Source organism: Zalophus californianus, chromosome 8 (genome assembly GCF_009762305.2).
Source record: "Zalophus californianus isolate mZalCal1 chromosome 8, mZalCal1.pri.v2, whole genome shotgun sequence".
NCBI classification, from domain to species: Eukaryota; Metazoa; Chordata; class Mammalia; order Carnivora; family Otariidae; genus Zalophus; species Zalophus californianus.
In genome coordinates this window covers 20,815,852-20,841,744 of record NC_045602.1, presented here as the reverse complement: position 1 = coordinate 20,841,744, position 25,893 = coordinate 20,815,852, and the positions used below count along the sequence as shown (strand labels likewise).

Sequence of the window (25,893 nt, the reverse complement as noted above, 5' to 3'; positions counted from 1 at the left end):
GACCTTAAAGTTAAGGTGCTGGTACTCTTGTGAAAGAGTAATGGAATAAATTAATTCACTCTAAGATGGGGCTCTAATTGTGGAACAAACATGGTGAAAGAAGAGAAAGACACATTGAAAGGGAATGTTTGATACCATGGATTCTTCTCCAACTTCACCATATGTTGGACGTGCCCTTGCCTGGGCTCCTCAGTTTTGTTCAGCCAGTGTTAAGTGTACTTTTCTTTAGCCCTCTGTTTTTCATGATGCTTTAGTTTTCTCTTGATCTTTTTAAATTCAAGACCTGTGTCTAAAAGTTATGAGTTTTTCCAAAATATTTGATTAGAAATCCCCCCTCAGACTTTGCAGATGCTCTGTCTTTTCTTGGACCTTGCATTCAAAAAGAAGTGACCCTTCTTATGGCGTAGGAGCCGGGGGGATGATGCTGAAAAGAAAGGGCATGTATGGTCTCTTCATTTCTCTATAAACCACCACTCAGAAGACCGTTAGTATCTATGACCCAGGCCTCTTGTTTCTTTTGCTGCCATAATTTTTTATAAGCTTTCTCCCATCTGTTCTTTCTAAGAGAAAAGCAAGGGTAGGGAATGTTTAATAGACACCTGTTGAATTTTTTGTCTCTTTGGCAGTGTCCTGGACAGTCCAAGCCGACTGGATGAGGAACACCGACTTATAGCTCGCTATGCTGCCCGGCTGGCTGCAGAAGCAGGAAACATGGTGAGTAAATGAAAGGTCCTAGGAGAGTAGCAGAAATTAGCATTATTTTAATATACAAATGGTAGGTGATAGTAAACATGAAACTTAGAAGAATAGGTACCTCAGGAACAGAAAGAGAGGAGTGGGTTTAGGGAAGGGATTATAGTGGCCTTTAATTTTATCTACAGTATCCTCTTTAAAAAAAAAAAAATGAATCAAGAAAATCAAAGAGGGGCGCCTGGGTGGCTCAGTTGTTAAGCGTCTGCCTTTGGCTCAGGTCATGATCCCAGGGTCCTGGGATGGAGCCCCGCATCAGGCTCCCTGCTCAGCGGGAAGCCTGCTTCTCCCTCTCCCACTCCACCTGCTTGTGTTCCCTCTCGCTGTGTCTGTCTCTATCAAATAAATAAATAAAATCTTAAAAAAAGAAAAAGAAGAAGAAGAAAATCAAAGAGCTAGAATTTGGTTCTTTAAAAAGCAATAAAATTAATTACCCCCTAGAAATCCTGATCAAGAAAAAAGGAAAGAAAATACAAATTACTAATATCACAAATGAAAGAAGGGACATTGCTACAGATCCTATAGTTATTATAAGGATGATAAGGGAATATTGTGAGCAACTTTTTGCCAATAAATTTGGCAACCTAGATGAAACAAACAAATTCCTTGAAAGATACAAATTAGGGTTGTCTGGCTGGTTCAGTCAGAGTATGCAACTCTTGATCTTGAAGTTGTGGGTCAAGCTGCATGTGGGGTATAGAATCTTTTTTAAAAAATGACACAAATTAACAAAACTGACTTAAGAATAAATAGAAAATCTAAATAGTCCTAAATCTGTTAAGGAAATTGAATTTGTAATTAACTTCCCACAAAGAAAACTCTAAGCTCAGAGGGCTTAACTGTTGAATATTATCATATATTTAAGGAAGAAATAATAACAATCTGACATAAATTCTCAATAAATAGAGGAAGAAGGAACACTTTCCAAGTCATTTTATCAGGCTACTCTAGACCTGATATAAAAACAAAAAAGGCCATTACAAGAAAATAAAATCCATAATCAAATTCTCTCATGAACATGGATGAAAAAACCTTTAACAAAATATTACCAAATTGAATTTGGCAATATGTAAAAAGGATAGTACTCCATGGTCAAGTGAGATTTGTCCTAGGAGTACAGATTCATTTAATACATAAAAATCAGCCAACGTATTTCACCATATTAGCAGTTTAAAAAAGAAAATTATAAGATCATTTCAATAGGTGCAGAAAAAATATTTGACAATAAGTGCCCATTTATGATAACATTTCTCAATATACTAGGAGTCAAAGAAGCGTCTTCAGTCTGATAAAGAATACCTACAAAAAAACCTACAGCTAATATTATACTGAAAGGTTAAATTTTGGAGTATTTCCTACCTAATATTGAGAACAAGCAAGGGTGTCCACTTTTCATCACCTCTATTCAAAATTGTACTGGAGGTCTTAGCCAGTACAACATGACAAGAAGGAAAGGGCATAAATGTTGGAAAGGAAGAAGTAAAGCTGTCCTATTTGCAGACAACATGATTATGTAGAGACAGTCCTAAGGAATCTACAAAAACACTCCTAGAATAGGTACATGACTTTAGGGCAATGTTGCAGGATACAAAGTCAATGTACAAAAATTGATTATATTTCCATCTATAGCAGTGAGTAATTAGAAAACTAAATTTAGGAAAAACGCCATTTACTATAAGATTAAAAAAAATCAAATACTTATGGATAAATTTAATGAAAGATGTTAAGACTATTGCTGAGAGGAATTAAAGAAAACCTAAATAAGTGGAGAGGTTTGCCATGGGATATTCACATTTAATATAGTTAGGATGGCAGATTTTTCCAAATTTATCTATAGATTCAATACCAATCAAAATACCAATAAACTTTGAAGAAATTGGCCAACTGATTTTATTTTTATTTTTTATTTTTTATTTTTTTTTTAGATTTTATTGAGAGAGAGAGAGAGACAGAGATAGTGAAAGAGAGCACAAGTGGGAAGGAGAGGGAGAAGCAGGCTCCCCACAGAGCAAAGAGCCTGATGCGGGACTCGATCCCGGGACTCCGGGATCATGACCTGAGCCGAAGGCAGACACTTAACCGACTGAGCCACCCAGGCGCCCTGGCCAACTGATTTTAAAATGTATTTGGAAACCAGAGGACTTAGAAAAACCAAGTCTTTAAAAAGAGCAAAGTTGAAGGACTTAATAACTCTACTTGACTTACAAAAAGCCACAGTAATCAAGAAAGTGTGATATTGGCAAAAGGATAGACAAGTCATCCATACAGTAAACCCACGTGTTTAAGGTCAAATGACTTTTTTTTTTACAAGGCACAAAAGAAATTCAGTTGGGAAAGGAAAATCTTTTTAACAAGTGCTTCTGGAACAACTATATATTTATATGAAATAAAAGAACCTCAACCTCTTCCTCATACTTTACATAGAAACCAGTTTGAAATGTATCATAAATTTAAACATAAAAGCTAAAACCATAAAGCTACTAAAAGCAGGCTTAGAAAAATATCTTCATGTCTTTGGAGCAGGCAAAGAATTCTTAGAGGAATCATGAACCATTAAAAACTGGTAAGTTGGACCTTACTGAAAATAAATTCTTTCCTCATTAAAAGATACTATTAAAAAAATAGACAAAGCGCAACCTGAAAGAAAATATTTGCAACACACGTCTGACAAAGGACAAACTATGTAACGAATTCCTGCACCTCAAATTCCTGCCCAAATTTTAAATGGTCTAAAGACTTGGACAGACACTTCACAGAAGAAGATATACAAATGGGCAATAAGCACATAAAAAGGTGCTTGATATCATTAATCATCAGGAAAATGCCAATTAAAACCATAATGACCCACTAGAATGACTACAATGAAAAAGATTGACAACATCAATTGTTGGAGATGAGGTGGAGCAAATGGAATTTTCATACATCGCATACCTAAAGTACGTACAATTTGATTCCATGTACATAAAATTCTAGAATAGGTAAAATTGATTTATAGTGATGGAAATCGCACCAGGGACTGTTTCTGGGAATGGGATTATTGAATAAAGGTAAGGAAACTTCCTGGATTGATGGAAACGTTCTGCATTTTTATAGAGGTGTGTGTTACGTGAGTTGTATGTATTTGTCGAGACCGATTGGATGGCATACTTAGGATATGAGCATTATATCTCAATTAAAAGAAAAAGGAACCAAGAATGGTGAATATGTAAGTTTGATTGCATTGAGAAACGGCTACCCAAGGATTTGCCATGGGTTTACTGTAATTTTGAAATAATTTATAATAAAATGTTCTCTTTTTTTCTTTCATTTCAGCCCTTTACTTTCCTTGAAGAGTTATGTGCATATTAATATCCATTTCCCCTTCCCTCCGTCATGTTTGTATTCATTTGGCAAATATTTATTTGTTCCTATGATGTGCCAGATTGGATACTATGATGAACAAATGATGCCTGCCCTCATGGAACTAACAGTCTAGTGAGAGAGACAAACAGTAAACAAATACACTGTTAAACTTAAATAACTATAGGGGCTCCTGGTGGCTCAGTCGGTTAAGCATCTGACTCTTGGTTTCAGCTCAGGTCGTGATCTCGGGGTCCTGGGATAGAGCCCCGCATCAGGCTCCCCACGCAGCAGGGGAGTCTCTTTCTCTCTCTCTCCCTCTGTCCCTCCTCCCACTCGTGCGCTCTCTCTTTCTGAAATAAATAAAATATTAAAAAAAATAAAAAAATAATTACAAATAATTAGGTGCACTGGAGGAAAAATAGAAGGAACTATGAAAATGGATAGCAGGTCCCTGACATACACTGTATGGCCTCTGTGAGAAAGTGTTACTTGTGTTGAGATGTGAAGATAAGAGAATTCATTTTCCTGAGAACTAAAAAGGACTGAAACCCAAAGCAGCCCCTGGGCCACTGTTGCTGCCACTCCTGCCCTATGCTTAGGTTTTAATTGTCTTGAGGTGCAGTGGGCAAAACCTTGTATGTACACAAAGTGGAGAGTTGGAAATGAGGCTTTCACATTAAGCCAGGCCCCTGAAAGCATTATAACCCGGTGAAGGTACGGTGTAGAAGACCATCCATCTGCCAACACAAAGATAGGACAAGAAAGCTTTAGGTTCTCCTCCTTTTGGAGTGGAAGAGGTCTCCCCTGGGGATTCACAGTCTTAGTCCTGTCTGTACTTGTTTTGGGTGCATTTACATTACTTCATAGATTGAGAAACACCAAAGTAAAATTTTAATATAAAATTAATCCTACAGCGTTGAGGAGAAGCAAAATATAAATCCTCTCCTGAGGTTAACATTCTCAATTGAGGCCAAGCAGTGATTCCCACAGAAAGAGTCCAACTAAACACGAACTCCTGAGTATCTCTGTAAAATTAGACCCTCGGTGACTTTAGATACTAGAATCATTGGCTGTAGAATAACTATGTTTAAAATTTCTTCAGACCTGAGGTGCGCCTGTGTGGCTCAGTCATTAAGTGTCTGCCTTCGGCTCAGGTCATGATCCCAGGGTCCTGGGATCGAGCCCCGCGTCAGGCTCCCTGCTCTGCGGGAAGCCTGCTTCTCCCTCTCCCACTCCCCCTGCTTGTGTTCCCTCTCTCGCTGTGTCTCTCTCTGTCAAATAAATAAAATCTTTAAAAATAAATAAAATTTCTTCAGACCTGAAAGAAGGAATTAAAAACATGATAAAAGACTATCTAAAGAGACTGGAGATGAAAACAAACCAAATAGAACATAAACATTTTAAAAACAAAAGTTGCTGAAATTTAAAACTCAGTGGATGGGTTAAATGTTAGGTCAGACACAGCTGCACAGAGAATTAGTCTGCTGGAAAATACATGTCAGAAGGTTCCCCAAATGGGGGCGCCTGGGTGGCTCAGATGGTTAAGCATCTGCCTTCAGCTCAGGTCATGATCCCAGGGTCCTGGGATTGAGCCCCATGTTGGGCTCCCTGCTCAGTGGAGAGCCTGCTTCTCCCTCTCCCTTTGCTACTCTCCCTGCTTGTGTTTGCTCTCTCTTCCTCTCTCTCTGTCAAATAAAAATAAAATGTTTTTAAAAAAGAGAAAGTTTCCCAAATACAACACAAAAAGGTGAAAAATTTGAAACAAGGTTTTTAGACATAGAAGATGGAGAACCAACAGTCAACTCATTGGAATCCCCCCACCTCCCCCCACCAAAAAGGAAAGTAAATTTATTTTCTATTAGGTGAGAAAATATTTGAGGGATTAATGGCTGAAAAAATTTCCAAAATTGATTCGTGACTTGAATCCTCAGGCTGAAATATCACAGTGAGTCCCAAACTGGATAAATAAAAGTTCACACCTACGTGTATCCTAGTGAAACTGCAGAATACAAAGACAGGATACTCAAAAAGCAACCAGAGAGGATAGATACCTACAAAGAATTGATAATTAGATTTCTCAACACCAAGAACAATATAATAACTTTTTCATTAACAAAAAAAAACCCTTTATTTAAAAACAAATAACACATCCAGTTATATCCAGTCCTGCTAATGTTTATGTTGAAACTTTAAGAATTTTCTTTATGAAAAAAGATAGTCGAATATCATTAATATACTGAAAGTAACTAAACCTGTCAAAGGAAAAGGAAAAAGACTTTTCTGGCCAGGATCCCGGTGAGGTTCATGCTAAAAGAATAATACTGATGGCTAACATTTATTGACTGTTTACTATGTGCCAGTCTTTGTTCTAAGTGCATATTTTAGCTCATTTATTCATCAGAACAATCTCATGAGAAAACTAATCTTCCAAAAGGTAAGGAAACTAATCAAGGTGTCAGTTTGTAAGTGGTCCAGCTGGGACTTGGGTACTAGTCTGCCAACTACTGAGATTTAGCTACAGAAGGTTGTAGTTCAGGAAGAGCATTAAATCTGGAAGAAAAGAGGAAGACAAAAGGAGGAAGGATTTGAGGCTGAAACAACAGACTATGTGAGCATGAAGGGAACACCCAGTGTGGGACGGGGGGCTGTTTCAACTTCTCTGAAGGCCCTGAGCTCGGAGGTTGCAGCGCCTAACAAGATGCTTGTGTGGCTAGAGCCCTGAGAACAATACTTGGAGTGAAATTGGACTGGACAGGCAGCCAGGTGTCTCAGGACCGTCTTCCATAAACATAGTATATTACTTTTAGGAATGTGTACCAATTTATCTTTACTTCTTCATAGAGAAATAGAGTAACGAAAGCTTCCAATGGAGAGTTCTTGCTTTGTTTCTCCTCAAAAAAGTAATTTATTCCTTTGGGTTTGTTTAGACTTCAATCTTTTCCTTGAGAATCTAGTATTAGGTCACATATCTGACTCCTAACATTACAACTCTAAAGGTTAGTGGAGAAGAACAAAATGGAGGGAGCGGGGGAAAGTCAGGGAAAAAGAAGAGTTCCATGTAATCAGTTACACCTTACATGTGTCCTCAGTCAGTCACAACTGTTTAGGTCATTGTAGAAATTAGAATTTATAAAATTAAATTTGTTGAGATAGCACTGTGGTTGAATTTTTAAAATGAAGTGTATTTAATGCCATGATGTAGTCTTATTGACTTTACCTCATGCTTTTAAAATATTGTAAATAAAAGCTCCAAAGCCATTTGACCCTGAAAGGAGGTCACAGTTCTCCTTTCCTGCAAACAAGATAAGTCTGTTTACACCTGATAGTTTTCTGATGCCAATTCTCTAATTCGTGTGAAAATGATCATTGTTAGAGTGGTCTTAAGACGAAATACTGATATGGTCCCTTTCATCTTCAGTTTGTTTTCCAAAGTGTAGTTATCTTATTAAATATTGGGCCTCTCAGGAAGGATTCTTCTTGACTAGATTTCTGTTAAACAGAAGACTACTAAGCCGCTAATCTCTCTCACTCGTACAAGTGCTTTGCATAAAGTGGGTGTAGTGCTCAAAAGAATGTATTTATAACCTGCCAGGTAGGCTTTGTATTGATTTTTTTTTTTTTTCAAAAACCTTCTTTCACAAAAAAAGACCATTAAATTGAGCAACCAGCTTTGTACCCCATGGAGCGCCTCTGTAGCAGGTCCGTCCTGTCTCCTTAGGTGACAGTATGGCCACTGAAACCTCTTCAGGCTCACCCCTGAACAAAGAAATTCGAGGTTGCTCAGATGAGCCAGGAAAGCTCATTTGTTTTCCTGGAGTGCCTAAATTCCTTTAAAAACAAAACAAAACAAAATTACAGTGTGTGGTAAATCATAGTAATTGTTATTACAATTATTAAAATTTCATCACCAACATCAGCAACATTGGATGTAATCTGAGAAGGGTTTGGGGTGGTTTGTTGTTTTTTGTTTTTGTTTTTGTTTTGTTTTTATGAGAACTTCATTATGGAAAACTTGGAAGAAATGTGAAAGGGGAAATAGTGTGTTGTCATCCCACCTCACGTGTTTCCCCAAGAAGCTTTTTTTCAGATAGCTTAGCCCAGCCATCACAGCCTTACGGCTTTGCCTGCTCCAGGCATGCACCATTCCAGAAATATCCTGATGGCTTCTTACAATATCCTTATGGTACTTCTTACAACAGTACCATGGATACCACAGTATCCATGTGGTATTTCGCACACATTTAATGACTCAAAACCCCTGTAAAATAGTAATTGTCAAACATGGATACCTATTATAATCACATGTGAAACATTTAAAAAATAGATCCTTGGCTTTGCTTCCAACCTACTAAATCAGAATCTCTGTGTTTAGAGTTCATTGATTTTTATTTAAAAAGGAAAAGCAAAACTTCAGTCTTCTGATTTACAGCTAGCTAGGGAGCCACTACCCTAAAAAACGTTGGGTTTTTGAGAGAGATTAATAATCCACAGCCCTCCATTTGGTCTAAACGAGATGGGAGGGTGCAGCGTGCCCCTGGGTTACAAAGAAAGCCTAGCTGGTATCAGGCATATCTCTGGAACTCATCCTGCCAAGTTCATACAGATGGGAAGCCTCCAGTCTTTTTTGAGGAGGTTTCAGAAATGCGTGCTACCAGATTATAGTTTGCTGACTACGTTGGCTTTCCTTGGTTTTGTAACATTTGCCCAGTTTTACCCGAAGGGGTCTTGTTTTCTACTCTGAGCCACCAGGCGCCCCTACCCTGTATTTTTCAGATGTATCTCCATCTCATTAAAGATGATGGAGCTCTGTGAGATTACCTAAACCTAAGAGAATGCTTATGTAACAGAGGAGTTGATCCCCTTCACATCTCTTTCTGTAAATATTCCCATTTTACAGCTAAGAAAATAAAAATATAGGGAAATAAAATAACTCAAGGTTTGCGGTGAGTAGATAGCAAAACCTAGGATTCCTCACTAGCCTATCTACTTCCATTCTTCGCTCACTACAGTAAATTCTCTATATAGGAGCCAAAACAGGGTTCACATCCTATAAACTTTTTATTATAGAACAGTTTTAAATTTACAGAGAAATTGCAAAGCTACTAGAGTTTCCAAATAACCCATGCTCAGTTTCTCCTATTAACATATTAGCATGGCACACATATTACAGTTAATGAGCCAATATTGATAGATTATTATTAACTAAAGTCCATACTTTGTTCAGATTTTGTTAGTTTTTATCTAATGTCCCTTTTCTGCTGCAGGATTCCATCCAGGATAGCCCATTACATTTAGTTGTCATGTCTCTTAGTCTCCTCTGGGCTGTGACAGTTTCTCTAACTCTCCTTGTTTTTGATGACCTTGACAGCTTTGAGGAGTACTAGTCGACTACATTGTAGACTGTCCCTTAAATGGGATTAGTCTGATGTTTTCCTCATGATTAGACTTGAGTTATAGCTTTTAAGGAGGAGAAGCTAAGCGCCATTTTTCTTCCATTGTATCAAGGATACATAGTACCAACATCATTTATCACTGTTGATGTTGACCTTGATCACCTGGCCCAGGTAGTGTTTGTCAGGTTTCTCCAACATAAAGTTACTTTTTCCCCGCTTTCCACACTGTCCTCTTTGGAAAGAAGTCACTACGGACAGTCTGTACTAAAGGACTGAGAGATAAGCTCCATCTCCTTGAAGGCAGAGTATGTACCTGCAGTATTTGGACTTGAGTCCATATTTCCTTGTTCAGAATCCTACAGTGGCTTCATACCACTTTCAGAATGAAATGGAAACTCTAAAAACGCTAAAAGGCCCTTGGTAATTGGGGCCCAGGGTCATCTCATAGAGTCAGCTACCGATTTCACCAGAGCCTACTCTGTTCCATCATACTGACCTGAACACACCCAGATGGAGCAGCTACAGGCCTTGGCCTCTGCCCAGCACACCCATCCCTCAGCCCAGCACCTGGTTTGCTTCCCCACTTGACTGAGTCTCTGAGAGACTTTTCATTATCACCTCATTCAAAAAGAGTCAGTCTTCTGTCTCAGTTTACTCTGTTTTGTGACCCTATATTTCATCATTGAACTTATCACCTCTGATGGTCTGTACTTAGATCTTCGGTTCCTTATCTTTCTCTCCCAGCATCATGTAGCTACACGAGAACAGTGTCTAGCACATACTAGGTGCTCAGGAAATATTTGCTGAATAAAGGAATGAACTAGTTAATTTTTTAAAGAAATCATCCTTAGGTCTCTTGTGATGGAAGTATTCTGTGTCTTTATGAACTAATAATTCCCTTTCTGTCTTTTTCTCTTCACTATCCTCGAGGCATTTTAGGAAGAGAGACCTGGCCTTTCTTTCTTTTTCTTTCTTTCTTTCTTTTTTTTATAAAAGCAGCGTGGAGTTTAAGATAGTAAATAAATAAAATCCTAAGTTTCTCTGTTACTTAATGTACCCTTGACTGTGTTCAGAATTTGATTGGGTGAAATAAGCCATCATAAACACTTCCCCTGGGGGGCTCTCTCTGTTGTCAGCCCAGTGGAACTGCTGCCTCAGGATAGAAATCTTCTTCCCCCCACGCTTCTTTGTACTTGAGTAACAATACTTCTTGGTGCCAAAGAATCTCACCTGGTTAGGAATTGCTGCTGATAATAACTCTTGATTCCTGCTTTAACCTCTTCTTTGAAAGAAGCCTCAGCCTTGCAGTAACTGAAAACTGAAAAAATTCTTTAGAAATACCCAATGAAGGGGCACCTGGGTGGCTCAGTTGGTTAAGCGTCTGCCTTTGGCTCAGGTCATGATCCCAGGGTCCTGGGATCGAGCCCCACGTCGGGCTCTCTGCTCAATAGGAAGTCTGCTTCCACCTCTCCCTTTGCTGCTCCCCCCACTTCTGCCCTCTCTCTGTCAAATAAATAAATAAAATCTTTTTAAAAACGAGAAGAAATTTCCAGTAAAATACTGTGAGGTTTTTGTTTGTTTGCCATCACGAAGCCAATTCATTTTGGAGCCCATTTCCTCATCCGTAATTTTCCCTGATCCCACGCTAATAAGGAGCCATTTGCTTTAACTCCAGTTTTCAGGAATTGGAAATCTGTTATTCACAGCAGATTCAGTCTCAGGCAAGCCATTTTTCTGAGGCTCAGCTCTGGCTCTCACAAGATTCTGGGAAGAATATAGAAAATTTGCTCAATTGGCTGTTGGTCCACTCTAAAAGAAGAAACATCACCTTTTTTTTTCTTTTAAGAAAAAAGTATTTGGTAAAAAAAAAAAAAAAGCCTCCCACCCACATTTGCTATGCTGTTTTACCCCTGTTTATTTAGGAAATGCCACATGAAAAGAATTACTTATTGCATCTTTAAGCTCTAGACAGGAAACAAGGTTTCTGCTTCATGGTAGGTCATGTTTTAGGTAGAACCAAGTATGTGCAGAGTGTGAAGCATAGCCATTGCAGAGCCTTCCTTTTGAGCTTCCGTTCTGGTAAATGAAAAAAAAGGGAACCATCGCCTATGCATCCTTTTTCCTAGTTTGTGTTGATTGGCTTCTGTATTCTTAAAGGAGGTAACAAGGGTCAGGAATGTCAGTGGATATGCAAATCAAAACCACAAATGATTTCTCCAGAGAAGATATGCAAATGCCCAATAAGCACATGGACGCATGCTCCACAGATTAGTTATAGGGAAAATGCAAGTTGAATTCACAAGGAGATACCACTTCACACCTACTAGGAAGACTACGATCAAAAAGATGTACAATAACAAGTGTTGACAAGGATATGAAAAAAATGGAACCTTCATAAATTGCTGGTGAGCATGTAAAATGGTGCAGCCACTTCGGAAAATAATTTGGCAGTTCCTCAAAAGGCAGTTACTGTATGATCCAGCAATTCCACTCCTAGATGTATACCCAAGAAAAATGAAAACCTATCTGTACACAAAAACATGTCCACAGATGTTCATAGCAACATTATTCAAAATAACCAAAAAATGGGAAGAACCCAAATGCCCATCAGCTGTTGAATGCATAAACAAAATGTGGTATATCCATGTAACAATATTGTTCAGCCCCCCAAAAAATGAAGTATTGATAACATGCTACAACACAGATGAACCCTGAAAACATTTTGCTGAAAGAAGCCAGACATAAAAGATCACGTATTGTATGATTCCATTTATATGAAATATCCAGAATAGGCAAATCCACAGATGGAAAAAATAGGTTAGCAGTTGTCAGGGTGTGGGTGTAGGGGGAATGGGGAATGACTGCTAATGGGTATTGGGTTTCTTTTGGGGCTGATGAAAACGTTCTGGAGTTAGTGGCAGTAATCTCACAATCTTGTAAATATACTAAAAACCACTGAATTGGACGCTTCAGTGGATTTTATGGTATGCAAATTATATCTCAGTTAAAAAAAAATAACCGGGGGGGGGGCACTTGGGTGGCGCAATCGGTTAGGTGTCCAGCTCTTGATTTCAGCTCAGGTCATGACATCAGAATCCCAGGATCAAGCCCCGTGTTGGGCTCTGTGCTCAGGACAGAGTCTGCTTGGGATTCTCTCTCTCCCTCTCCTTCTGCCTCTCCCCCTTCTCGTGCTTTTTCTCTCAAGAAATAAAATCTTTAAAAATCCCCACAAATTAAATATTTCACATGCACTAGAATCTGGTTAAAACAAAAGACAATGACAGGTGTTGAAGATGTGGAGAAATCGGAACTGTCCCTCCTTAGTGGGATTCTAAAATGGTACAGCTACTTTGGAAAACAGTTGGATAGTTCCTCAAAATATTAAATATAGAGTTAACATATAACTCAGGAATTCCACTCCTAGGTATTTACCCAAGAGAAATAAAAATGTGTATCAACACAAAGACTTGTAAATGAAAATTTACAGCAACTTCATTTGCAACAGTCAAAAACTGGGAACAGTGGGGTACTATTCAGCAATAAAAGGGAAGGAGCTCCTGATTCATGGAGCAATAGTGACAAACCTCAGAAACATCATGCTTAGTGAAAGCCAGAAACCAAAGACTGCATGTTGTATGAGTCCATATATATGAAGCTTCTAGAAAAGGCAAAACTATAGACAGAAAGTTATCAGTGGTTGCCTGTGGTTGGGGATGAGAGTGGCAATTGACGACAAACCACCATGAGGGAATTTTTTGTGGTGATGGAAAATGTTCTAAAACTGGACTGTGGTGATTGGTTGCACAACAGTTTAAATTTACTAAGACTGTGAATGGTATACTTAAAATAGGTAGATTTTATGGTATGTAAATTATACCTAAAAAAACTGTTTTAAAAAATCAGTAGTCTAGGACTCAGGATGTAGTTTAATCACACACACACCAAAAAAAAACAAAAGAAAAACAACCCTTTCTTTCTCCTCACTGTAGACCCGTCCTCCCACTGACTTGAGCTTTAACTTTGATGCCAACAAGCAACAAAGACAGCTTATTGCAGAACTGGAAAACAAAAACAGGTAAGAATGCAGAGGTCGAGCCAGCTTCTAAAGTCCAAGATCATCATGTGAGTATCTGTTTCTCATTTTCCTTGTAGATTAGCTGGCTTTTGACTGTAAAGGAAGACCCCACCTCAGTGAATATAGGCCCGACCAACTCATGGGAATGCCCCTACTCTAATCTGTAGATCTCTGCACGCCATACATTCTGGTAGCCCACAGCCCTACTTACATGCCCTCAGGTGGATTCTTTACCCCAGTGCCTTCTCCCACCCACCAGTTCCCCTCCCATGATTCCCTTTTCCACTCCAACCCCCTTTTGCTCTGTCTGGTTGTCATATCCTGGCCCACTGTGCTGCGTGTGACTGACTGGTCTCTCACCACAAAGCCATTTAAAGACACAGAGAGGGACGCCTGGGTGGCTCAGTCAGTTAAGCGTCTTCCTTTGGCTCAAGTCATGATCCCAGGGTCCCGGGATCGAGTCCCACATCAGGCTCCTTGCTCAGCGGGAAGCCTGCTTCTCCCTCTGCCTGCAGCTCCCGCTGCTTGTGCTCCCTCTCTCAAATAGATAAATAAAATCTTAAAAATAAATAGATAAATAGATTAATTAATTAATTAAAGGCACGGAGACCAGACAGCACACCAGTATGCCCTGAGAGGCAGAAACCAGGACAAGGAGATTGGATGTAACGTAACAAGCACAGGAAGAAGAAATGGCAGCTCTCATCATTCAGCTGCTCAACAGGAAGAAGAGAGACAAAGACGGGAGAAGTTAGCATAGGACCCATATTAGGAGGTTGCAGGGAGTTCTTTTTTCCTTTCCCTAGAAAGGAACAGAGCATTCTAGTGGTGGTTTTCCTTTTGTGGAGATTTTTCAAGTTCTTGAGAAGAGTATTTATATCACTTTTTCTACCACAAAGGATTGTTTCATTGAGGAAATATGAAGTGCAGCAGTGTTAAGAAGGTGACTCTTTGACATCTTGGTCATTCGGAAACAGTCAGAACAAGATTGGTAGAGGCCACTGTACTAGAGTTAGAAGTCCTGACAGGAAAAGAGCGAGCTGTGCAGTCATCTTTCTTTCATCTGTCCTCTCTAGGGAGATCCTGCAAGAGATCCAGCGTCTCCGTCTGGAGCACGAGCAGGCTTCCCAGCCCACCCCTGAGAAGGCGCAGCAGAACCCCACATTGCTGGCAGAGCTGCGGCTGCTGAGGTAAGTATCTGCTACGGTAGGAATTTATGTCAGGGAACCAAACTAGTGGGATAGAATCTGTTTATCACTATAACTAGTCCTGTCAGAACAAAGGCATTCCACTCATTCTGTTACCGCTTCAGGTGTTTGGCTTCCATTATTAACGACTCTGAGAACTTCAGCCATCATTACAGAACCAGGTCAACACCATTTTCCAGCTCCATGACAAGCAGAGCAGTGTTTATACTTTTGTGATTGCTTTAAGACCCTTGTGCTACAATCTTCTTATCTTGTTAATTCGTCTGACTTTAAAGACTCTTGGCAGGAATAATGCTCTTCTGTCCTATGAGTATATTCTCCTGGTGCCTCATGGAGCAGGACTCTGTTGAAGGAGAAGGGTGCTTGCTACCTATGCACATCCTCAGACACAAAACCAAGTGGGAGTCCCTTGCACCATGGCTGTGGAATCTTCCCACTTCAACATAAATACAAACTGTCTCAGGACTGGGAGACTAAAGGGCACGGGATCTGACTAGGGGTAGAGAGCAGCTTCAGCCCCCATTTGGATGCTATTTTGGAGGAAATGGAGAAATCTTCTAGAAGACCATAACATGAAAGTGAACCAGTCAAAGCTATTAGGGTCTTATATCCTATCAGTCTTAGAAAGATGTGTGTGTACTCTTTGGTAAGTGAAGACATTTTGGACACTAAGTGACTTGATTTTCACCAGACCTCTAAATTTCCAAAGAGTGGGTTCTTTCTGTGTAGGTTGTAACATTGGACATTCCACAGTTGATTTTTAATGTGCTATCACCTGGGATTCTGCATAGCTATCCTTTTTTTTTAATTGACATATAATGTATTATTAGTTTCAGAGGCAGAGTTCAGTGACTCATCAGTCTTATATAATGCCCAGTGCTCATTACATCAGGTGCCCTCTTTAATGTCCATCCCCCAGTGACCCCATCCTCCTCCCCACCCCAGGGCCCTCGGTTTGTTTCCTATGATTAAGAGTCTCTTATGGTTTGTCTCCCTCTCTGGTTTCATCTTGTTTTATTTTTCCCTCTCTTCCCCTATGATCCTCTGTTTTGTTTTTAAAGTCCGCATGTGAATGAGATCATATAACTGTCTTTCTCTGATTGACTTATTCCGCTTATAGCTGTCCTTTTTTAATTCTTCCTTTGGCTTAGTCATTTAGCTTCTCAACCATGATTTCTTTTCCTAGAGAATGGAGATTATGGTTTTTCTGTAACTGTCTTTCTGTCTAGATTTATATCATCAATAAATAAGTCATAAAGAATTTAAACTGTGCAGATGAAAATCATTAGAGATATAGAGAATTTCCATTCTTCTGAAGATTCATTTTAGTTTCTATATTTAATTGGGCTTGAGGATTTGGTTGCTATGCGGTCCTCTGTTGCATGCCTGGGATGTTAGCAGGTTGGTGCTACGCTGGGAAGTCTGGGAGAACATGTCCTGCTGACTCAAACCCAGTGTAACTCTAAACGCTCAGCACAAGATACAACTGTTCTGTTTCCCCACCACGGTTCAGGCACAAGTAACTATTTTGTATCTAGCAAAGCAAAAATGGTTGTACTCCAGTTTTAACTGCTGCTGGAGGTGGGATTGCTAGAAGTCCTTTATTAAGCTGGAGGGGTCTGAAAAATATCATAGATTTAGTAGGCAAAGGGCTAAGTCCAGTGGTGTCATGTCATGTAGGCAGCAAGAAGCAAGAATTTAACCTAAATCCAAGGAGGGTCTAACTCTTGAGAAATCAGGAAGTATTTAAATAATCTCAAAAGCAGCTTCCATTATCATTGAAGAAAGAGGGACTATTTTATAATTGTGCAGGATCAATTGGTTATGCGTACAGACAGAACATACTGGCTCTTTGCTTCATACTATATAGAGAAAATACCACCGGATAGATTAAACATGAAGACAAAACTTTAAAACTTCAGAAGAAAATGAAGGGAATGTCTTTTTTTTTTTTTTACGATTTTATTTATTTATTAGAGAAAGAGCATGATCAGGGTGCAGGAGGAGGAACAGAGGGAAAGGAAAAAGCAGACTTCCCGCTGAGCAGGAGCCCAACATGGGGCTCAATCCCAGAACGCTGGGATCATGGCCTGAGCCGAAGGCAGGCACTTAACTAACCATGAAAGAAGTTGGTAAATTCATCTCTATTCATATTAAGAACTGTTGTTTATCAAAAGACATATAAAGGGCAAGATTCATTCCTAGGTATCTGACATCCTTCTGGTTTTGACCAATATATAGGAATCCAGAAACTGCCAATACCCAGCTAGTATAATAAAAGAAGATGGAGAATTTCATTCTTAGGATTAGTTGTCATGAATTCTGACCACCAGGGTTGTCTTTCCCCCTTGATTACTATTTTTAATGGCATATTCGTTACAACAGCATATATGACAAATGTGTAAGATACAAAGTATAATGTTAAAATGAATATGCATGAACCCACATCTACTCATATATTGTTAAAACCATGTCGTGTATAAGTGCCCCTGATCCCATTTCCTTGCTTCCACCTTCTCCACAGAGCTCACCTCTATCCAGAATTTGGTTTATCATTCCTTTGCTTTTTAAATAGTATTATCAAATATATGTGTATTCCCACATATTAAAGTGTTTAGTTTTGTGTTTTGTTTTTTGAGCTTTAGAGAAATGTTATTATATGCATACAGTGGAACCTCCCCCCCCCCCCCGCCCAGTATTATGCTTCAGGATTCTTCCATGTAGCTGGAGTTCATTCATTTTCACCACATATTATAATTACTTGGTTATGCACAGCACAGGGAAAGAGTACTGCATCCAGTCTTAAAAGTTCAGGGAAGAAAGGCTTTCTAGACAACTGAATGAATCAGTTTCTCTTTATTGCATTTATAGCTGCACTGGAAATTTAGAGAGTATGAAGACTAGAAAACAATGGGTCCATCTTAAAAATTTATAATATAGTTTTGAAAATAAACGTAAAATAATTTTCTAGTCAATTAATATTATATAGTGTTAATAAGTAGTATGGGCACTATGTCATAAGAAATCTGAGTAGGTGGGGTGCCTGGGTAGCTCAGTCAGTTAAGCATCAGCCTTTGGCTCAGGTCATGATCTCAGGGTCCTGAGATCCGAGCCCTGCATTGGGCTCCCCGCTCAGCAGGGAGTCAGTTTCTTCCTCTCTCTCCGCCCCCCACTCTTCTCGTTATCTCTCTTTCTCTGTCTCAAAAAATAAAGTCTTAAAAAAAAGAATATAAGTAGGGAAATATATACATATATGTGTATATGTATGTGTGTGTGTGTGTGTGTGTGTATATATATATATATATATAGGCTGGAAGCAGTTAGACCCATGGAGGTGGTGGAAATTGAGCTAGACCATGAAAGGTAGGGATGATGTGGATAAAATCTGGGAGAAAACATTTCAGATTAGAAGTGGAGTTGGGGTTCAGCATGATTCCCCAAATCACTATATGATACATTTCAGAGGAGGGAAGGAGTCTTGGAGCTAAGAGTTTGTTTCAGGCATCCATTGCATTAATCTTTAAAGTGCTAGTGATATGAGATAAAATTAAGTTGAATAATTGAGATCAGATTCTAGAGAGCCTTAAGTGATAGGTGATTGGAAGTCCTTGGAGGATTTCAAACAATGATTGTGTAACTTCACCAGATGTTAACTGAGTACATACTGGAGGCGTGATAGTCTCTTAACCATTCAGTACATGCAAAGACTCATCCCTGACCTCAAGGATTTTGCATCATGGTAGGAATGACAGCAATGCAAGGTAAAATAAATTACCACAGAGAAGCACCAATTGCTATGGTGATTAATTAAGCAGGATTTGATACCTGCTGAAGTAATCAGGAGAGGCTTCCTGGGAAGAGTGATATTTGGGTTGGACACTAAGGAGTGAATAACATTTGGAAGAAGTGGGGGAATGGTTGTGAGTCGTGAAATGATAGGATCTGTTTAGGGAAAAAGGAACCATCAACTAGACATCCAGACATGGAAGGGAATAGAAGGTAAGGCACTAGGGATAGGAATGTTGGTGGGGTCTGGAGCAGCATTCTCCGATAGAAATAGAATGTGAGCCACATATGTAATTAAAATTTTTCTAACAACCACAATGAAAAACTAAAAGGAAATAGGTGCCATTAATTTTAACACTATCTTTTACTTAACCTGATTTATCCAAAATATTACCATTTCAACATATAATCAACATTAAAAAATATTGAGATATTTTACTTTCTTTTTTTTTTTTTTTACATTAAGGTTTTGAAATCCAGTGCATCTCAATTCAGAATACCCATGTTTCAAGTGTTCAGTAGTCATGTGTGGCTAGTGGCTACTAGAGTGGACAGCTGAGGTATGGATCATGCAAGGCAAGAGTTAGTGATGCTAGAAATTCTACTAAGATTATTATGGGAGATGATGAAATGAACAGTCTTTGAGCAGCATTGTAAAGTTCATAGAACACTTTCATACCTAGTATCTTATTTGATCCTCAAAATATTGCCATTGCTGTTTGTAGTTAGTCCCATTTTAGCAAAGAGAAAATTGAGGCTCTTACAGGGTAAGTGGCTTGTCCAAGGTTGTAGTATTTAGTAAATGGTGGCCTTAAGTCTCCTGATTTCTATTCCACCTCACCATAACAGATGAAATCAGGATTAATCAAGATGGGAGACCATTGCACATGTGAGGTACGGTGTGCCTGGATAAAGTGAGAGACGTGGGAAGAGAAAGACGCATAAATTTCTAGGAAAGAATCATCTGAATTGGGTGATGGAGAATAGGGTATAAACAGAAAAGTATTAAAGAGGACTGAAGTTTTCAGCCATGACAACTGGAAGAAATCAGGAAAGAGAACTAACTACTTGCGGACCACAGTCTTAAGTTTGGTTTTGGACATATTGAGCTAGAATTGACATGAAATCTGTCCTCAGGAAAAAGTGAATTCTCTTAGACACAGAGTCACCCTAATGTCAGTCACACTCTTGAGGCTGTTGTCTGGTCCTGGAAGCAATAGCAACGGAACCTTATTCTCCCTGAGCAGTTTTCATACATTTTCTCACTGTCAATTCAAATTTGAACTAGTTTTATATATCTTTCTAAATGAGGTTTTTGACTTCCTGAGGAATTTTTTAAATTGCTTTAATAATAATATTAATAATACTTTTTCTCTATATTGCCATATCTATATTGTGTGTTTTCCAAAGCATTTTTACAAACTATTCTCACAACAGTAAAGGAAAGAGAGCAAAATAAATATTATCCCCACTTTCTAACATAACTAGCAGAGGTTAAATGACTTGCTCAGCTCATCAGACCCTGGTAAGTATCAGAATTCGGGTCTAAAATCAATTTCACCTACGCTTGGACCCTTCTTTGAAGATCCCTTTATCTTCAGAGTTTCCTTGCTGATGGGCTTTTCCCCTCGGACAGGCAGAGGAAAGATGAGCTGGAGCAGAGAATGTCGGCACTGCAGGAGAGCAGGCGTGAGCTGATGGTTCAGCTGGAAGGGCTGATGAAGCTGCTGAAGGTGAGAGAGCCCTGGTGCCTCCCTGCTCCTGGCCGCCCCGCCTCCCCACCGCCCCGCCTCCCCACCCTCCGCTCAGCTGTCCTCCTCCGCCTTCACCACCCGCTCTGCTGCATCCCCTGTGGTGTCAGGACAGGACGCAGCTAAAGGATGAAATGTGGCTGCCCATAAAGTTAGCTGTGACTCCAGAAATTCCTCGAAACTAGCGTGAAGCCTGATGATAAAAAATGAGTAACTGGAACTAGAGTTCTGTCCTTGAGTAGTTGCTTTTATGAATAAATATAAAGGTTTGTAAACAGGATATTAACTCTATATAAATGAAAATTTCTCAACGATTTAAAGTTTCTCTTAAGACAAGTTTTCAAATAGTCCACCTAAATACATAACAATTATTAACTATTTTAGTATTACAGCAGACCAAGCTAATCAGACTAATTCTAATGAATAACTTTATTAGGAGGAACAAAATAGCATATTAGCTCTAGATTTGTTATATTGGAGCTTAAATAACTTTGGGATGATTCAGGTCTCACTATCTTTTTTTTTGTTGTTGAATATATTACAAGCCCTGTACCCCAGAGGAGAGAGAGGCACTCTTGGCATTTAAATGTCCTCACTTAGACAGTTTTACTGGCATTCCAGAGGAATATTTACCCAGATACGGAGCAGCAATACCAGAGCACATTTGTTCCTGCTGCTAATTCCTTGGGTCTCCGTGTCTCTGCTGCAAACCACTGTATTTTGTGGTGGGACACAGAGTTAGCAGCCAGAGTGGAAATCACACAGTGTGGATTACCTCAAAAGCCAGGCTGAGGGGAGTGGATTTAATCCTGTGGTATAGGGGAGTCATTGAAGTTTTTGGAAATAATGGTTTGGGAAAATGTGTAGAGCAGATTAGAGAGGGGAGAAACTAAAGGAGAAATGGAGACAAATATAATCATCTAGCCTGAAGTGAGTGACAAGGGTCTAGACTAGGAGTGGTGGCTCAAGAAAACATCCACTTGGAGACTTTTCTTCTACTTCTCTGTTCTAGACGGGTCCCTTCATAATGAAGCTAGTGGTATTAGCAGCTTGGGTAAATGTAGTGTTTGTGTTTTAAACTGACTTGTGACTTGCTCAAGACAATCACTTCTTTTAGTCTTGAGCTTTGGTCCTGGGTATTTGGGTGGTTTTGCATGGACGTGTTTCTACATTAACCCTTTTAACAGAATTTCTCCTGAGAAATATTTCATGTCCTAAGTGGGTCTTGTTTAAAGAAAATCTAATGCATAAAACCTGGCCCACATCCCTCTAATAGTTGTCAAGTATCCAGCTACTCCAGCCCCATCACCCACTCAAGACAGCAGAGATGTACTTAAATGCATTTGGCTGTTGTAACATCTGGAGCCGTGTGGGGCTTTGAAAGCCCTGCCATGTGGGGTAGTCCCCTGTCAGACAGGAGATAAAGGGATCCATCCACCCCTTGCCTGGGTCAAACTCCTTTTAGTAAGATGTTCTCAGACATTACCCAAACATAGGTGGGAAGGTACCCTAGGGTAATTTTTGTAAAAGGCAAAAGGTTTATGCAAACTGAAGGGAGGTCAGAATATATTTCCCCAAAGTACCGTGGTGTGCTTTCTCGTCAACTGGGTGACCCTCATGTTTCTTAGAGTTCCTGGTTCAGAGCCCCATGTATATTACTTAACTTTGTAGTTCACTTCCGATGCTGGTGTTCAAGGGCTAAGCAGAATGAGCTGATGCCTAGAACTCTGATACCAACCCCTGAGTTTCTTTGTATTTCTAGCTATTGTCTTACAGTAAAGCAAGCAGGATCCTGGTGCCCCAGTTTGTAGAATCCCCTGCCAGCTTCTTAAATGTCTTAGAGTTTACTCACCTGATAGGCTTAGGCCATTCATACTGGGAGGAAGAATTTGCAACACAGACCAGGAATGTTGTCTTTTTATCCATTGATTGGAACTTAGAGTTGAAAATCTCATGCCTCTAGTGTCCAGCTACCTACAAGGATGATAGCACAATCCTAATTTGTATATTATATGCACTCCTAAAAGGTCATCCATAGGAATCACTGACTTCCATGAAAATTTCAAAGATGTTTTCCTACTATGAAAAAAACTATTCACCAACCCATAATAAAAGTACACTTTAGAATCCTAGTTTTAATTTCAAAGGACTGTCCTGCCTTCATTGATGTTCAGTCTGCTAGCATTTAATTCTCTCATAAAACAGCTGTAAGCACTTAGTCAAATGGACAATCAAACCACATGGTCTGGGATATTCATAAATTAAAATACGCCACACAGTAAATTTCCATTTCACAGCAAGTTCTTTCTACTACTTCAGTGAAATATAATGTACATTGTCTGTTTATCTGAAAAATGATAATTTAAGGAAGCATACATATGAAGTGTCAGCATTGCTTATTAATTCATTCAACAATAATCTTAAGTCCTTTTTTGGGAATAAGGCAGGGTAAAAAGTAATCATACATTTATTTAACAAGAAAATATTGGTTCCTGAGTATCACGTTTAGCTATTTGGCGATGAGTAAGATTTAGTCCCCGTCACCAAGGAGTACCAGGGACCTTCTTAATAGTTTTTTTGTTTGTTTTCTTAATAACATAATGTAGACTGACACCCAGGTACCCATGGTCAGAGTATCTTTTCCTTACATTTTTCCCTTGATTAATGTGTATAGGTAACCTCTGTCTCAAACTTATTTCATCTGGAAGTGGTTGTATGTTGGTGTTTCACTTTCTAAATCATGTCCCCGGTATTTTTCTCCCTCATTTTCCATTTTTCTAATATTGCTTTTGAAATAGTCACCAGGTGAATTCTGTAGTTTTGGATTTCAACCTTATTTGCAAACGAGGTTTAGAATACAAATTTTCATAGAAATAACTGCAATGGTTATGACAGGTCTGTGGCCACCTAGCCAGACATCCCCCACCTGATGTGGAAGAGCCTCACATGTTTTTAGGTGACATAAGCACTTCTAGGTTTGCACTTTTTAGTTAAAGTATTATGACTTCCTTTAAATCAGCCTGGCTCCTATGCCAGTTGCCATCAGTCAGTGTTTACTGACCACAGCTGACGATAACAAAAAGGTTCCAAGACCTTATATCTGACCTGTTTACTGTGTTGACAGAGCCTTCAAGGCTTTATCTGAGTAACTTCCAGTGAGTTTAAATACTGTAACACCATCCTGAGTAACACTTTGTCAAAGCCCGCCCCTTTTTAATCCCAGTGTACAGCGAAGGCCTCTGACTCCGGAAAAGGCTGCCTTTTCCACCCCTCCTGTCCTAACCTGACACATGGCTACTGCAGATTATAATGATGTCATGTCTTTGAACAAACTATCCATAGCAGAGTCACCAGATGTGCAAACATGAAACATTGCCTTCTGAAATTTCCTTATTCTTTTGGGCCAAAGCAATGTTACCTCCAATACTAAACCTGGAAAAAACAGTGAAAATAGGGAGGTGTCTTAGAAACAGTTCTGAGAACTTTCATCCTGGTCTTCTGACCTCAGCTGCCATTTCAGCCTGTCAGGATTGCCTCCTCCTCCCCCACCATTTCAGTGTCCATGTCAACACTTAGTGCCAGGAATAAAAACACATTTTAAATTGTTTAATAACTCTTTCTTTGGCTCTCTGCCTTGGCTAGTGAATGGAAGAAAAGTGTTCTGCCTTACAGGGAAGCCTGGCCAGGAAGGGAGATCTCCTCCCAACTGCAGAGTTAGAATCCCTTCTAACCAGAGCCGTACATGCCAGATACGCAAACTAAAAGGTGCTAACTTCATAAGGCTAACTCAGCTCATGCTCAGGGCCCCTCTTTGCTTGGGCTCCTATGACTATACATATGGTCAGGCATGTAGCAGCTGGGTTTGATTATGAAGAACATCTTCTTGTGCTGACTTGGAGTCTCCTTAAGAGAGTTCTTGGTGCCCATTTAATTCCTTGCAGGAACAAAATTATTTTTTTCCAAATTTTTTACCTCCTGTTTCCTTTTTGTAATTGGTGGTACTTTCTGAAGTCGTTCTCGCCGTGGCCCCCAGATCTGCAGACTCTGTGAAAGCAGAAGCTCTCGTCCATCCCTAAGACTTCCCACACACATGTTCAATGAAGATGGCCTGCACGGATGGATCCGATTTAAATAGAACCATTGCAACAGCTTTTAGATTTGCCCACTTGGGGCAAAGAGCAAAGGCTGGCTCCCTGACCACAGTTACCCATGATGAGGCACAAAAAGAAGCAGCAAAAAGACCCGTGAAAAGACAGAGTAGCTAAAGAGGAAAGGACTGAGGAGAGAGAAACTCAAAATTCTGTGTTTATTTCATCTTCCTAGTGGTGCATGCTAATAGCGGAGAGTTGGCGAGTACCCACTCTGCCCACGGTCACTGGAAGGCTCTGGAAGACAGAGGCCACGCCTTAGCTTCATGTTTCCAGTGCTTTATGCATAAGTACTAAAGGAACCTGTGTTGAGTTAGTGAAAAACTGAGGTCAAGAGTTCTTTTTCAAAAGCCTCTCAGGGCCCTGGAGCAGTTTGCAGTTTATTGGAGGAATGGGGATGCATGTGCGTCCTTGGGGAAAAAAAAACAAAAACAACTCACAAAGGAGCCCAAAAGCAAGTGGAGAGGAGGGGACTAAATAAGGGAATCTGTGGTCAGGTGAAATTGCTAGTTTGGGGGAAGTTTTTAGAGCAGTGTCTCTCAGTCTAACAGGCATCAGAATCGGCTGCCAGGCTCTGACATGCGTGGCTGTGCCCCACCCACCCTGAGTTTGGATTCAAGTGGTCTTGGCAGGTGCCCCAGATTTGCATCTCTGACAAGGTCCCCCGTGCGGGTGCTGCTTTGAGGACTGCTGGTCTAGGGAAATATAGCTAACACACATGAACATGGGGGATGGCGAGATTGATTATTGGGCTTTTGAGGCTTCGTGGAGCTACGTCTTTGAGTTTACCCTAAACAGCTGGGTGACCTCGGCAAGTTAGGCTCCCTAGGCCTTTTTGGTCTGTAAATGAGGAAGTTGGATTAGATGGTTTCCCAGCTCTAGAAGCTAGCACTGAATGAACCAGGTGGGAAAGAGGCCTGCCGTTCACTCTGTCCAGCTGATGGTGCTCTGATGACAGTCAGGGCCTTTGGTTTCTGAACCCGGGGGCCTGGCCTGGCTTGCCGGATTCTTCTATCATTTCTTCCAGATATTTGTGGTGATGGGCATTAATCTCTCTCCTTTTTTCCCTCTGCCTTTTCTTCATCTGCAACATCTCTAGGAGGAAGAGCAAAAGCAGGCAGTAAGTGAACTTGGGGATTCTCGCTCCTTTTGCATGGTCTTCTTTTCCTCATATAACTGTTGTATACGTCCCCATGCCAGTTCGTCCCTGCAGAGTTGGTTATGTGTAAAACCCTCAGCCGCTGTCTCCGTGGTGGTGTAAAATGGCCTGAACGTCCACGTCATGTTTACCTAGTAGAGCTTGGAACCAGAGCTTGTTGAATTTTTTTTTTAAAGTACACATCTGTTGTGTTTAGTTAAATATGCATGATTAGCCAGGCCACGATTGCATTTTCCTGCTTTTGCATTCTCTGGTGCTTCATGTCTTCATAGGGTGACTTT

At 39.9% G+C, this 25,893-nt stretch overlaps 1 protein-coding gene across 10 annotated transcripts in view; it reads left to right on the top strand.

Moving 5' to 3' along the window:
• Window positions 1–25,893, top strand: part of DTNB (dystrobrevin beta) — a 217,641-nt gene that overhangs the window by 160,566 nt on the left and 31,182 nt on the right. For 6 of the 10 annotated variants that reach the window (XR_003524806.2, XR_003524807.2, XM_027623160.2 and 3 more), the window contains exons 13-17: window positions 627–714; window positions 13,475–13,560; window positions 14,637–14,750; window positions 20,191–20,287; window positions 25,553–25,573. Coding sequence is in view for 5 of the 10 variants with exons in the window: in XM_027623160.2 (XP_027478961.2) it covers window positions 627–714; window positions 13,475–13,560; window positions 14,637–14,750; window positions 20,191–20,287; window positions 25,553–25,573 (406 nt within the window). In the remaining 5 variants the exon portion in view is untranslated. The remainder of the gene's footprint in view (window positions 1–626; window positions 715–13,474; window positions 13,561–14,636; window positions 14,751–20,190; window positions 20,288–25,552; window positions 25,574–25,893) is intronic. The other 4 variants (XR_003524809.2, XR_003524810.2, XR_003524808.2 and 1 more) reach the window with 1 other exon arrangement.